This window comes from Drosophila biarmipes, chromosome 3R (genome assembly GCF_025231255.1).
Source record: "Drosophila biarmipes strain raj3 chromosome 3R, RU_DBia_V1.1, whole genome shotgun sequence".
NCBI classification, from domain to species: domain Eukaryota; kingdom Metazoa; phylum Arthropoda; class Insecta; order Diptera; family Drosophilidae; genus Drosophila; species Drosophila biarmipes.
In genome coordinates, this window is record NC_066616.1 from 30,113,224 (window position 1) to 30,128,519 (window position 15,296).

Here is a 15,296-nt window from a genome sequence, read left to right on the forward strand (position 1 = left end):
CCCCCTGCAAATGCAGCTGGTAATTTTCATTTAATGCTCAGTGTGGTTTTCTTGTGCAGGAGCAAATTGCCACCGACTTGACCCTCAGAAAGGGCGGCCATTAAATGTCGCGACTGAAACTCAGAAATTGGCTCTGTGCGGCGCTAATTAGCTCTGCCCCTGATCGCGTGTGTGGCGCTAATCCTTTTGGGGCGGGTCGAAGGTGCTGCCATAAGCCGGGGTCAGGGGGCGCACGGTCACCTCGGTTTACGGCCACTTTCTCAACCAACCCAATGCCAATGCGCTTTTAGTTTTAATTGCAGGCCAACCTGCTGACCGATAGCAACTACAAGGCGCTGAAATCATGGCCCCCATTAATCCAGACAGCAACCACACGCCTATTGGGTACACATTAAATTAAGTTTGTATTTTATAAAGTAGCAGTTAGAGGATGTGGGCTGGGCAGTCCGCTTACTTGACCTTGTTCACCGGCAGGTAGGTGGAGCTGGGCGCAGCAGCTGCAGGTGGGATATATCCTGCCGCGGGAGCCTCCAGCTCGGCGGCTACACTTCCGGCGGAAGCCCTGCGCTCATCAATCAGCTGCTGCTGCTGCGCCTGCTGCACCTGCTGCACTTGCTGCGCCTTGGTGGCAAAGTCCAGCACAGGTGCCACGCCTCCATTGTGCGAGGTGGAGGAGCCGCCCAATCGCTCGTACTCCTGCTGAATGGTCCGCTGGGCATTGATGGCATCCTCCTGGGTGCGATACTTGACGAAGTGCACCTCCGGCTTGCTGGCGCTCACATGGTTCAGGTTCTGCAGCTGGTTGGCCAGGCTGGAGAGGTCGCCCTGCTTGGTCAGCACATAGATGGCGGTCTGCTGCTCGGCAGCCTGCTTGGCCAGGGCCAGGGCGGCGTTCTCCAGACCCTTGTTCTCGGGCGCCCTGATGAACACCACGCGCAGGTTCTTCTTGAGGGACTGGGCCAGGTCACCGATGCTCCTGGTGTCCTCGAAGTCAGCCTCGGGGGCGGAGTAGGTGAAGAACTCCTTGTTGAACTCGCTGCTCACGGGGGCATAGTTGCTGGAGTAGGAGCCTCCAGATAGGGAACCTCCGGAGATAGAACCTCCCGAGAAAGAGCCTCCCGAGATAGAGCCTCCTGAGAGGGAGCCTCCCGAGATAGAGCCTCCTGAGAGGGAGCCTCCTGAGAGGGAGCCTCCCGAAATGGAGCCCCCAGAAATAGAGCCTCCACCGACAGAACCACCAACACCTGCTCCATAGTTGTAGCCGCCCACATCAGCGCGAGCCACAGCCAAGACAGCCAAAATCTGAGGAAAAACAGACCAAATTAAAACCAACATGGAAAACAAATAACACCCATTAAACTTACGATAAATCCACGCATATTGATGGCCGCTCTCCTAAGCAATTTTCGATGAAATCTCTTAACCCCGGGAGGTGTAAGCCGCTAATGATGCAGCCCATCTGGCAGAGGGGCGTTTTTATAGCTCGACAGCCCCGAGCGAGTCCAATCTAAGATGCAGATTTCCGAGCTGAGCTGGGACAGCGGGTGTAGCCCATGCCATTGATCCGAAATCCACGGCCAATAGCCGTTGCAGGTGACGCAAAAGCCAGAAAAACTGTATCCGCCAGCATTAGTTTGCATAAATTCGAAAACGGTTTGCCAATTTCGACGGCCAACGAAATGCAAAAACAAACTGGAATAGTTTGGCCTACCAAACCATCAAATTATGGCCATTTAAGTGGAGCAATGCCGGCCGATTTGCATAGCTGGTTGTATTTAATTAATTGCAAACACTACACATCCCCATCTGGGGAAGAGGAGAAAAACAAATCAATTACAATATCCACAGAATTCTGGGAATGATTGGCCAAATTCAAAATTAATTAATGCAGTCGATTTATCATTCGTTCAATTGGCAGCCGCCGGCGGCAGTGGAGATTGGCTATGAAAGATCGTCACAAATCAGGCGCTAATCGAACGGCTGCTCCGGCGACTGTCCACAGTATCTGGTTTATGGTCATAATTACGAGTTTCGTAAATAAGCCAGAAAACAACACGCACAAAAAACCTATTTATGCAAATTAACCCCATGTCGCTTGTGGCATTTTTCTGTGGCTTAGGGTTTCATTTTATTGTGTTTTTTTCCCCGTTTCCATTTGCATATTATCGGGCATTTATGATGGCTTTCATTGGGGAATTTGATATGCGCGATTCATTCATCGATTGCCCAATTGAACTCCGAAGCCGGGCATTTCGAGGTATACTTTTCGGCCCGTCAGCAGTGTCTGCCAAACTGTTCGGCCGGTAATGAACTTAGCCCTGCGGAGCCGGGCTTGCCATGGCTTTCCATCGAAATGCAATCAAGTTAATTACGGAAATATGCATTTTTCAAGCCAAACATGAACATGCAACTCCGTGATTGACGATAAATGCCCAATTAAGCCAATTACCAGCGGTCGGCCCATACCCCCGGCAGTCAATCGCGTGCAACATGTGTGGCAGGGCCCTGGGGCAGAAGACTGCCACTACTTTTGTAATAATTTCATTTAAACTAAATTCATCAAATTGTTTTTCCTAATTGAGTGGGTTAAACGATGATACTGCTACCATAATGAACAATTTTCCGTTTGATTTGACCTCTAATTAGTGGGCCAACCCAGGTGGAAGTGTTTCGTTTGGCAGCAGAACACGCATGCAATTAATATAAATAGTTCCAGGGGCACTTAATGAAGTTTTCGCATTCGCATTTGCATAGCAATGCCAAACAGCTGTCTCTCTTTGGCATTTTGGCCCTGCTTTTGTCGGTACGAAGCAATCCCAGGGTTTCCAGCCAGGTGGAGTGGGAATCGAAGCGAGAATGGGAGTGGGAATGGGCGATGGTGCCACTTTATAGTGCATAAATTATTCAATGAACCGCATGCCAGGACGAGTCAGCGACGACAAAGAAGCTCTGCTGTCAGTTATAATTTCACACGCGTAACAGTTGCCGTTGTCAGCCGGGTAGAGTTGAGTTCGTGGTGGTATGAAGGTTGCCAACGGTGCCAGCGGAGTTTCCGGTCGACCTACACTGCAAGAACTCTTACGCTTATTATAAAAAAATAAAAAAATTTGAAGGATCATATAAAAATTATCTATGCTTTTAAATTATAACATAAAACAGTAGCTTAAAATCAAATATTCATCTAATGCAAGAAAAACTAAAACATATTCTAGTATCAAGAACAATTTGTTCTTGCATGTATATTATAAGAGTTTTTTCTTCTTTTTCTCAAATAAATAATTTTAAGAATTTAGTAGGTAAAAAAGTTAAATTTATTGGAAACTGAGCATGATTTACTTATTTTAAATATAAATTCTTTTAATATATTTACAATTTTGTAACTTTACTTACCCTTTATGTCTTTTCATTTAAAGGATAACTTTTAACAGGTTCTAACTTATTTATTAATGTTTTCCCCCCTGTGAAACCTACTTACAATTTCCCTCAGTGCACTGGCTGGCTAACCCAGTTTTAAACACACTTTTTCGCAGCGCTCTTTTGTGCGCGCGCGCATTTGAGCCGCAAGTTAGACACTTGTTAGGTCGACATGGACTCGGCATCGCAGCCGATGACGAAACACTTTACACCCCTGAATAGTTAATACAAATTAGCTGGCCCCGGGCAATTACTTGGCAACAAAATTTGCATGCGTTGCGCCGTGTAATTTTCGTGGAACGAATCGCTGGAGTTTTTGGCCCACGGGCCAGGATTTGATTTCGGCCAAGAGCCGCGTCCTCGGCATTGCAAAGTTAGCCTAGCCAAAAGTTTTGCTGGTAATCTGTTTGGTTTCTCTGCCATTTGTAGTTGTTTGCCGCCCCTTGTTGTTGTTGCCCAGCTGCGGTTCACCCAAGTTCCGGTTTCCGATCTCAAGACCTCTTTTTGTGCATGGCGGCATAAGAAATTCATGGTTTTGCACGTAGCCCTGGCGCCCACTTAAGTTGCTTTGCTTGTTCCCAGCTAAGTGGGTTGATGGCCAGCCGAATGCTCTCGTTTGGATTGGAAGTCCCGATGCCTTGGGCCCTCCAGTGTTGACGGCTGTTCAGGGGGAGGAGCTATATGTTTTTTCGGGGAAGGGAAGCCAAAAACAGCTAGATTAAAAGTGTCTAAAAGGTTTCTGATTATAACAATAAAGTTTGCAAATTCCTGGGATGCAGGGATAATGAAGTGAGTAAGCTTAGGAGTAACTTTTAATCAAAACTGTGTATAGAAATTCGAACTATATAAACAGGAAAGCTCTTTTTTTGTACAAATTCATATAAACATGAGAAAAATATTAGGAACAATATGATGGAGTACAGAAATCCCTGAAACATATATCAGCAAAGTTGAAATACATATAAGGGAACTGCTGAACCTTTTTTATCAACACTAGAGTTGATGGATACTTCGCCAGGCACACCCTTAAGTAAGACCAACAAACTTGAACTTGAACTGTTTCTGACGGGATGTTAGGAACCCGAAGGCACAGCACTACTCGTATTACCATCTCTGCCCTGGACTGCCGTGTCCATCATAAATTGCTAATAGGTTTTGTTGCGTTGGCGTAGACGCCCTCAGCTCGTTCGCCTGCGTTGGCAAACGAAGTTAGGCAGCGGTTTTTGTGGCTCAGAGACACATAAATATTCCAGGGCCCAGGAACAGAGCGAAACTACATGACTTATCAATTAATTAGGCGCATTTCACAAATTATCGCCTTGGGTCGGGCCAGAGGAACCCCGAAGGAGGTTTTGCATGTCAGCCAGGAGTAAAGATATTCCGAAACCGAATCCTTGGGCTCCCCGCGAGAGGGGCAAGGCGGAATTTAAAGTGTCATGCCAGACAGCAGTTTCATAACTTGCACACACACTATTCTGGGGATCGGGATGAGAACTAGAACTTGGCACACCGGGGCCCGCATTTCCGTCTGATTTGAATTGCTCTGCAAGTTTGTTATGTTTTGAACTTGAGCTTCCTGTGTTGTCCTAGCTGTTTTGCCCTGAAATTCCCTGCCATCCTGCCTCGTCCTTCGCTTTCGCCACCGGTGGCAGTGTTTCCTGCGAAAAGTGCGCTGCATAAGGAATTTTATTAAGACAACTGCCGGGGAAGTAGTAGAAGTAGCTTCGCAGTAACAACAGCTCCGTTGATGATGCCCCAGCAGCTTCAGCTACCAGCTGTCATCGTGCCATTGGTCCACAGCATCCTGGAAGATCTGTAGCAGGAGATGCAGATGGAGATGGGGCTGTCGAAGGCTTATGAGGTGGCTGTGCATTTGCTCTGGGTTTTGGCCCGCATTTGTTTGCTCTGCTGGCTTAACTGGCTTACTACCGATGCTCTGGGCTGTCGATGTTGTTTAGGTTTCGCCCGGGAAAGCCACTTCTGGCCGATTGTTTTTGCTGGGTCTTTGGAAAAGCATAACCCGAAAACCCAGAAAATCGGTTATACTTTCTAGATATTCATTACAGTCAAAAAGGCTACACATCTGATAGTTGCAAATCAAATTTACAGCCACAAGGAAAATTACTTTTCAGATTTTTGGTTCCCTGTGCATAAAGCGTATTCAGAAGTTGTCTTGCAGCCCCACAATTTGCTTGACATTTGCCCATTTTCCCTACAGTTGCCAAGTGCTCTAGTTGCACGGAGGAAAAGGAAGTCTGGGTTTTCTGGAGAACACACACACATAGCATTCAAGGGAAGATTGAAAGAGAGGCAAACACTTGCCATAGAAAAGCAACTTTTTGCTGACACCTTGCTTTATCTGTACGAGGGCCTGCGGCATCCTTCGGATCCTCCGCATCCTGCCCGTCCTTCGCCTCAGCCAGTGCACTTTAAGCCAAATAATATTTAAATATAATTCTGCTAAAATTCCATGGCATTTACTTTGCCATTTGCATAAGCAGGCGACAAGGACGAAAGCTATGCAAATGGAATAATTGCTTAAATGAGACGGAATTTCAAGATACAGATACAGATTTCGATACAGTACAATGCAGTATATGTGGGCCGTAAACTAACACAGCTGACAATTGGGTTGCCGGCATTAAACTTTATGGCCTCGACATTATTTGCTCAAGAGTATCTGCGGCCGGGTGTGTGTGTGGGGGTGTTATTGTGTGTGCTGGCAATACCAAAGGTAATTTCGCTGTCATTTTGAATTTGTAATAAAGCAACATGTCGCCGTACCCGAGCAAAACCCGGAGTAATTACAGGGGACTGGGGATCCGGAGGCCCGAGGCCAAAGCCGCACAACCGCTTATCCACAGAGCCGGGCTCATTTGTATGCCGTTCAGGCTTCTTATCAAATATGAAGCAAAGTCGTAAAAGCTAATTAGACTCACAATGTGCGATACGGTTGAATAATGCAAACTAATCAGGCCGTAATGCAGGCGAACCATTAGAAAGCCTTGCCAATCAGCAGAAAACTCTTACCCGGCAGGCTCAATAATCTCTGAATTTTTGTGGAATTTCAGCCGAGCCTTCTTGGCAATCCTCATGGCCATTCAGTTATCAATTACTCAGGGGTTTCGGTTCTTGGATTTTGGGCGAAAATGAAGATAGCCTTCCCCTTGGTAACCAAAGAGCGGCATTGTATGGGAATCACATGTGTGTGCCCGGCATGTGGAAGCTCCTTTCCCGGGGTTTTTATTTTGCTTTTCACGTTGGCACACATCAATCATAAAATGCAAATATTTACGATTTTATTTGTGTGCAAATTGCCGGGCGGCGGCACATTAAAGCCAGAAACTCACACTCCCCGCGTTTTATGTTGCAGGAACAGCAACCGCAAGTACCGGCGCCACATAAACGAGAACGCCCTGGGCATCATCCGCAGCACCCTGAACAGCGGTGGCTTCGGTCCGCAGGCTCCCAACATGAACAAGGAGCTGGGCATTCCGTCGAACGCCGGACCCATGAACCAGCTGGCGGCGGGATACCAGCGGCCCCTCTCGCATCCCGGCGGCGGAAGCGGCGTGGCTGCGGCGGCCGCCGCCGTGACAGCCGCCCAGCAGGAGAAGGGCATGTTCAGCATCAGCCAGCTGAACATCGAGCTCACCGAGGAGCACGTGGGCAGCAACAGCCGCATGGAGATCACCTGCCTGTCCACCATCCCCGCCACCGTGGGCCAGGGCGAGCAGTACGCCGACTACAAGACCTACTCGGTGAAAGGTGAGTCAAGAAGATAGTAATAACTTAGGAGTAATAAAAGTAATTCAGAATTTAATTAAATTTGTAAATGGGTATAAAATTCTTAGGTTTTTGCACTGAAGTGAGAACTAGGCAATTTTTTTCCGCCCCAAAAGTCAGTATTTTTCGCAGTACATTGCGAAAAAAGGCCCAAAACTGGAATGTCATACCTCGTTGAGCTTGCATTTTAATTCTCAATCGATTGGCGTTCATAACTAGAAACATTTTTTGTTGACCAATTTTCGTAAAAAAACAACCCTGACCAAAAATATAAAAATGTGACTGGTTTCGATAGCTTAGCTCGTCAGTTGTTCAAAACAGTTATTCTTTTTGCAATGGCATTGTTTTTGACCAAGTTACGTAGAAAAAACGCCAGTAAAAATCCATATTTTGTACCAAATTAAATGTGTTGCAATTTTTTGAAAACAAACACCAGTATTCTTGCAACAACATTAAAACTAGTGGTCAGAATTTGGAATGGTACACCTCGTTGAGCTCGTAATAAAATTTCGAATCAATTGGCATTTACACCTAAAAATTTTATATTTTGACCCATTTTCGCAAAAAAAGAAGGTGCTACCCCTTGTAAAAAAGTGAAAATTTGCCAAAATTTAAAGTTTACAGAATTAGGCAGAAAACAATTGCGATCAATTATATAGCTTGTTAGCTGTCCAAAACAGTGCAGTTTTTAGGTTTCGGATATTTTTTGACCAAGTTACACCTAAAAAGGTCAAAGGAAAATATCGATTTTGCCGAACATCTAAGGTCTTAATTTTGACCCAAAAAAAATCAGTATTTTTGGCGAAACAACAAAAGTAGTGGTCCAAAACTGGAATGTCATACCTTGCTGAACTCGCAGTAAAATTTCCAACCAATTGGCGTTCACAGCTAAAAATTTTATATTTTGACCCATTTTCGCAAAAAAAGACGGTGCTACGTAGGTAGCACCTTGCAAATATATCAAAATTTGGAAAATTTTTTTGTTTTTAGAATCAGCCTGAAATCGAATGCGATCAATTAGCTATCTTATTAGCTGTCCAAAGCAGTGCGACTTTTAGGTTTGGGACCAATTCTGACCCAGTTACTCCTAAAAAGGTCAAAGAAAAGTATCTGTTTTTCGACTGAAAACCCAAAATTCCCTAGTTATTCTTCAAAATTGTAGTACCTTTTTTCATGTATTTCCCAAACCAATGCCCTTGTGTGATTTGCATAAATCTGCGTTCTACATTCTGTGCGTATATTTCTGCGGATACGTACTTTATTTATTTTATGCCGTGTAATGCTATGCAGCAAATATTTGTTTCGGTACACACACATCCGCCTGAAATTACGACCAGTGAGCTCATCAAAATGTCCTCCGCGCCACGAAATTATGAAATGGAAGATGGAATCACGGCTGAATTTTCACAAAATAAATTAGTATGATAATGTGCAGGGGCATTGTTATTTACCGTCGACACTCCTTGGGAGGCGAGAGCCGACGAGGAATTTTAAACAAAAGCCAGTGCTTCGGCTTTGTCTCAAACTGGCAGATTAGAATTTTGGTCCTTGGATTGCGGATTTGTTTGTTTGCCAAACGGCGGGTGACGTACGCAAAAAGGGGGCCGCATATGTTTGCCGTTTTGCCTACGTTTAATTTTCATTTACTCCCACTCTCACTTTTGGCAACTCGAAGAGGAGCAGGCCAAACAAAGGTTAATTTATATATTCGCCGGCTTTGTTTGCCTACGAGCCGGTTGTTAACACTAACGTCCCTGGCAAGTCGTTGAGCCGCCGTTGTAAATCGTCCCGAATTGTACGAAATAATTTACACATTACCAGGCCCATGACTCACGATGGTCGTTGGCCAACTTTGCCGCCTCGTCCTGGTCCTGTCTTCCGACCTCCTGGCCCGCCGGCCGCCGAGTGGCTGCCAACTGTCACTTGAACCAAGGGGCGTATGCGTGTTATTTATGTTGCGTGAAGTGCGTCATTTGTTTGGGCCACTGCCACTTGGCCGCCGAGAATGCTTCACTCTGTAATTGTTTCTTATGCCGCCCTGAGGGGCTGCCATCCGTTTGCTTATGCGAAAAGTTTTCAGCAACACTAAGGACCTCTTCGCAGGACTCTTTTTGGGCCCGATTCTGAGACCTTTTTAGCGGTTTCGTGCCTCGTTCTCGGCGGTTAACCTTTTTTGGCTAGATAACTTGCGGCACTCATCACTGCCCTGATTTATTCATTTTATGGAACAAACTTTGGCCATTAAATTGATTTTCTTGCTTTATCCTTGACCTCGAATATGAATATATCAGTTGGGATTTTAATTATACTCCATTCCTTCCATTAATGGAATGTGGAATGTACGTGAAATATAATTATGTGCATACTTAGGAGCTAATAATATGATTTTCACCAGAATATAGAAATGTGTGCATATAAATATATATATATATAAACTATAGATTTATGGTAGGCTGTTAACTGATTTTATTTTTGATGATTTTAATTTTCTTAGTTTCAAGGTAAATAGGTTTATTTTTTTGTTATCATAAGACCAAATGACGTCCTTGACTTTGTAAATTTTTCTGCACTTTCTGTTTGACAAATAAGTAGGGATTTGTTCCTTTTCGGCCAGCAATCACCAACAATCATCATTGTGTGTCCTTTTTCGGCTATTTGCAGTTGAGGTCGAGCGCCAGTTGGCCTCCTCCACGTCGACGGCCCCGCCGAGCATCGGGATGGCGGCGCTGGGCAATGGAAATGGACATGGCAACGAGACCTCCGCAGGACGAAGGACCAACGGCCAGGTGGTGACGCACCTGTGGTCGCTGGCGCAGCTCCTGCTGCTCGTCCTGCTGCCCCTCGGCTACTAGAGGATGCATTATGCAGGAGCCAGGAGGCAGAAGGCCGAATGCTGGAGAGGAGAAGACCACCGACATACTCGCACAGAAGGCACAGTAAAAGCCAAGCCAAGGGCAACCACATCATCATCCCACATCCCATCAAGGACGAAGGCAGCAAAGGCAGCAGCATCATCGGAAAAAACCAAGTTGGAATTTTTGTAAATTGTACACCGCATTTTTAATCTGTTTCCCAAGCATGTGGCTCAATCGAGCAGCTAAATTAGTGCAGCCCGAAAGAAGAAAGGCCCACAAAGACAATGGACTATGAGAACATTTTTAGCATTTGTGCTCGCCCTGGTCGGCCAATTTAAATAGTTTACTTGTAAATAACTGCAGATGACCGAGGGTGGACTCTCCCCTGCTTTTTTTGTGTGGCCGCAATGCCAAAGCGAAATGTTTGTAATTAAGTTGCAGTCGGTTGGGAAATTGTAAGAATGCTTTCAGTCCAGTCGGCCAGCGGCCATTTTTTTACAGTCCAATCCAAGGAGAATTTTGTATAGCTAATTGAACATAAGTTTGGCGCCACAGAGGCGACTGCAACTCTGACAACAAGGAAATGAAACCAAAGTTTTTGCGCCCTCTCAAGGTCACCGAGTTCCCTTCGTTTTGGCCTTGTCACGGAGAAGAACCCTGAGAAATTCCAATCCCAAATAGCCAGAAATGATTGGGGCTAACATTTTTAGGCGTTTCAAAGCAGTCGCTACGAAGCTTGTACCTAAAACGCATGAACTTAGTGCAGTAGCAGAGGAAATCGAATAACAAAACACTCAAAGGAAACATATTTTTTACGGTATTGTAGCGCTTGGGCTAGTCAGGAGCCGAGGACAGGATAGGGATGTGGCTAACTGAGGGTAGGCTAAGATTAGGGCAATTGAATTTGGGAGCCGGCAGCAGCAAGCCAAATACGAGTGCCGCACCGTGGCCCCCGGAAACCGAGAAGAGAACCCCCCGGAAATAAAACGTTTAAATGTAAAATAATTAGACAGTTAAACCAAGAAGCTTACAGAAACAATCAGTGTTGAAAACATTTTGAGAAACCAGAAACAACCAAAACAAAGGAAAAGGAGGGCAGAAACCCGGAGGAAAAGGCGCCGAAAAGGGCGCAATCTGCGGCGCGTGGTGACCCCGACAATGGTAAAGGGTCACCAGCAGCAGCCCCATCTTAATGGGTAACCCACTCCGCTTCACATTACGACGCTTATTTATTTATTCTCATTTGGAGCCCTTAATTCTCGGTTCGTTGTGTGTAAATGGTTATCGTTGCAATGGATCGTTTAGTGTGTAGTTAGGAAAATATTTGTTTCGGTTGAATTTTCATTTTTTGGCGGCCTAGTCGCAGTGCTTAGCGGTACTTAAGTGCAGATGCATTTCGTGTGTATTTAGGAGGTTTACTTTCGAGCGCGCTTTAAGTGTCTATGGCTAGCGAACCATTTTAAACACGTAGCATAACAATGTAACTATGTAAAGCAAGACGATAGCAACCACGGACAACCCGGCAAAGTAAATATATGTAAAGCAATTAGTGGACTAGTCTATACTCTCTAAAAGAAAATCACAAAAAATATATAAACAAGAGCGTCTGTATTGTGTGTGTAATTAGGCTTCTATTTTTGACTTCTACTCGACGGCGAAAAGCAAAACCAAACATAAATTTAGTAATACAACTAAGCCTGCTGCGTTCTCCTACAGTTTGAACAAGCGAAATCAGAGCAAACGATTAACAATTACCAAGCAACAATTACAACTGCAAATTGCAAATTGCGAAATCTTGCCACAGTTGTTTCGACAATTTTCCAAGGGTTGTCCTCATTGTGAGAACATAAAAGTAGTTTCCCGGCCAGCGAAAACTTTCCTGGGCCAGGGAGTACAGCAACCGGATAACGCTTGAACGAACTACAACAATTTTTTATAAACGAGATATACTTAATTATGATAACGGTGACATCACGTATAAATAATTGAAAACAAAGTTCATATTATGTATGAAAATATGGCTAAAATGTCTTATGCAGGTATTGACGTCTTCCTATGCTACGCTGTCTATTATTAACAGAAAAACAAATTGATTACATTTATAAATTATACATTACGAATAGGTGTGCGTGCAAATTTACTGATTGCATACACTAAGAACTAAATAAAAGAAACGAGAGAATAAAAAGAAAGCAAAAGAACAAATTATTAACCTTATACACAACAAATGAAAATGCTTTAAATTTAGTGGATAATTTATTCCTGTTTTAATTCGAATCTGTAGACTATATAGTTTTAGTAATGACATGATTATGATATGCTAATTTCGCCCATTGTTCGGTTCCAGATAATTTGATTTAAGTGAACTGTTTCGGGAGCTATTTCCCAGTTATGTGGTTATGGGTTCGTAAATCACTCGTACTAGTAAATGTTTCCCACCAATCTATGAACAAGTGCAAACACCCGACCCCCCAGACATCACACTCGCCTACACATCCGCAGTTCCCCCGAAAATAAATGTCGAACACTCTCCTCCTCTCTATTTGTCTGTATAAATATGCAAACTGCGTGTTGTCTACAATTCAGTCGTCTGTTGTCTCAGCATATATATATATAGCATATAGCATGAATGTGCATAATTGGCCAAGGAGCTGGAGTTACTTTGGCCAACCCATGAGCCATGCACCCTCTATCGAGCATATAAATGTGTGTGTCTATATGTAAAAACTCTCTATGATGGATGGTATTTATATAGATCAAATAAGAGTACATTAAGTGTGGCAGCAATTCGCAAAACATATCATAAATGTTGTAACATTTTCGGATCCCCCAGAGTCGGAAGCCAATTAACATTTTTCATGCCTAGCATATGGTGTTTAGCCCTTCAATTATAATCGTTTGTTGAGGCCTCTCCAACCAACATAAATGGATATTGAAATGGCCTTCGTATTCAAGTTGGAGGAAAACGGAATTATAATGGAAATGGGGGCGCATGATATACACACAGATATGCACACAAACATTATATTTAAATGTTGTATTTTGATAAGTCGAAAGTATTACGACAATGTCGGATTTTCAAACAAGAGACGAGGCGTTTTGTTTGGGAATCTGCTGCGCGGCTACCTTTATCATTTCTGTCACATCAAAATCTTCCAATCACACATATCATTGCGTATTGAACAGAAAAAAAACATGAAATTATACAAACAAAATATATATTAAATTATGTATACAACAGACATAGGAAAAACGAATCCGTAAAAGGTGTATAAAAGATATATTTATAGAGAAACGGCATGTTTATTAGTTTTAAACACTTACACCACAAAAAGCTTTAACTTTTTGTTCCCATTGTTTACCGAACATTAATATAATCACATGCACAAACACATGGACTTGTGCGTAAAAATATTTGATATTGAATTCAGCCTCATTTGAATTTCCCCTGATTTGTATTGTATAAAATGTTTTATGGTCTAAGAAATTGTCTAGATAAATAGCATTACTGAGGCTACTATTGATAAATGAATATCGGAGAAAACCCGAACAAATTGAACTCGATAAACGTAAAGTAAATCAATTTATTTATAGATACAGACATACCAAGCGAGCGATACAATTGTAAAAACTGCAACCTATGCAAGTCAAATGCAAAAAAGGAAATATTATAAATGTGTGGAATATGTGTATTATTATTATACTAAGCCACGAATATTTATATGTACACTGAGCGGCAGCAGGAGCGAGTTAAGTGTAAAGTTTAAAGTGTAAATTAACAAACGAAGAACAAGAACAACCATTACGATTACAACTCAACCCAAATTATGGCGCCTACTGCTTGGCCAATCTACTACACTGAAAAAAGGGATATACAGCATATTAAATATACATACAGAAATACGAATATTTGTGGTAAAGAGAACGAACTACAAAATAAATGTTGAAAACAAAAGACCAAAAGCGTTTCACTCAAGGACCAGTTAAGCAGCACACGCCCCTCTCAAAAACAGACCGAGCAAACAAAGGACCCCGAAAAAATGGTAAATGTAGAAAAACAAGGCAAAGTGGTAGCTACAGGAGAAAAGGGGAAAAAGGGGGGCTTCGGGCCAGAAGATGGGTTTTTTTTGGGGGACCAGAGACAGGATTTTGCGGCCTCTTCGCCCACAAGTGCGTTAAACAAACTTGCGAAACTTTCCGTTTGACGAATATCCTTTTAATCCTTTTAAATGTGCAGGGAAATTGAGGGAGCACAAACAAAGGACACATAAGGTCAGAAGTCTCAACGAAATTACTAAAGGCAGGGGCGGCCAAGATGGGTGCAAATGGCCTGCAATAATCAACGAAAGGATAAACTACGGAGTAAATGGCGAGTCAAGGGTATGCTCATGGCCCCAAAACTCATCCGAACAAAGCCCAAGACACAATGGCCGAGTATTTTCTTTTTTCCAGACTTTCTCTTTTGCTTTCTTTCCCTACTACTTTCTCCCAGGACACCACAAAGGTGCCAGCAGGCCAGGTTGCCTCATTACGAAATCAAAGCCCTGTACACATTGCCACTGGAGGGGATGTGTTTGGTGTTCTGGTGACAGATGCGAGCTATCGATTCCGAATTTGTGTGTGACAGTCAGACAGACAGACAGGACAGCAGGCTGCAGGAGGGCCAGGGGGAAACGACAACATTGCATGGAAATGAGCAATTAACGCCTGGGCCATCGTTAGGCCGGACCAATCTGGCTATCGGCGAATCAACAGATTTTCCGGCCGGCCATCAAAAGGGTTTTCCGACTCTCTCCCTTGATTAAGGTATAAATATTAAATTAGCAGCAGTTTCAGATACTGTCTTTACTCCTGGCTTTGCCGCCGCCTTTGCCTTTGCCCTACTGGGGCTGCTAATGAGGCATGGCCAGGGAGTCAGACAGGATGTGGTTGGTTAAGAGGCTCGTTCGCTGCTTAATTATACATGGCAGCGCCCAAAAGTCGACTAATTAATATGCGGCAGTCGAGCAGGCCGGTTAATGAGCCAAAGCTCGCAGCATGTGTGCCAAGTTGGCTGTTTGCGTTGGCTGCCAGAGGAAATACATTCGATGCCTGGGAAATAACTCAATTTTCGTGGAGCACAGAACCCTCTGGCTACACCGATAAACACTTTTTGCAACAAATCCTCAGCTATTCCGCAGTAAAACTTTTTGACAGCGACAACATGGCGTACAACTGCCAACTGCAAGTGCACTTGGGAGT

General features: G+C 43.9%; 2 protein-coding genes across 2 annotated transcripts in view; one reads left to right on the forward strand and one right to left on the reverse strand.

Moving 5' to 3' along the window:
• The window catches only part of LOC108025383 (uncharacterized), a 39,107-nt gene extending 25,097 nt beyond the window's left edge, over positions 1-14,010 (forward strand). The window contains exons 8-9 of the mRNA XM_017095856.3: positions 6,788-7,182; positions 9,862-14,010. Coding sequence (XP_016951345.1) covers positions 6,788-7,182; positions 9,862-10,052 — 586 coding nt within the window. The 3' untranslated portion in view covers positions 10,053-14,010. The remainder of the gene's footprint in view (positions 1-6,787; positions 7,183-9,861) is intronic.
• On the reverse strand, positions 381-1,433 carry LOC108025384 (putative mediator of RNA polymerase II transcription subunit 17). The gene is made up of 2 exons (XM_017095857.3): positions 1,365-1,433; positions 381-1,302 (listed from the first exon to the last, which is right to left on the reverse strand). The coding sequence occupies exons 1-2, from the start codon at positions 1,377-1,379 to the stop codon at positions 451-453; spliced, it is 867 nt and encodes a 288-aa protein (XP_016951346.1). The 5' UTR covers positions 1,380-1,433; the 3' UTR covers positions 381-450.
• Positions 14,011-15,296: the final 1,286 nt, after the last annotated feature.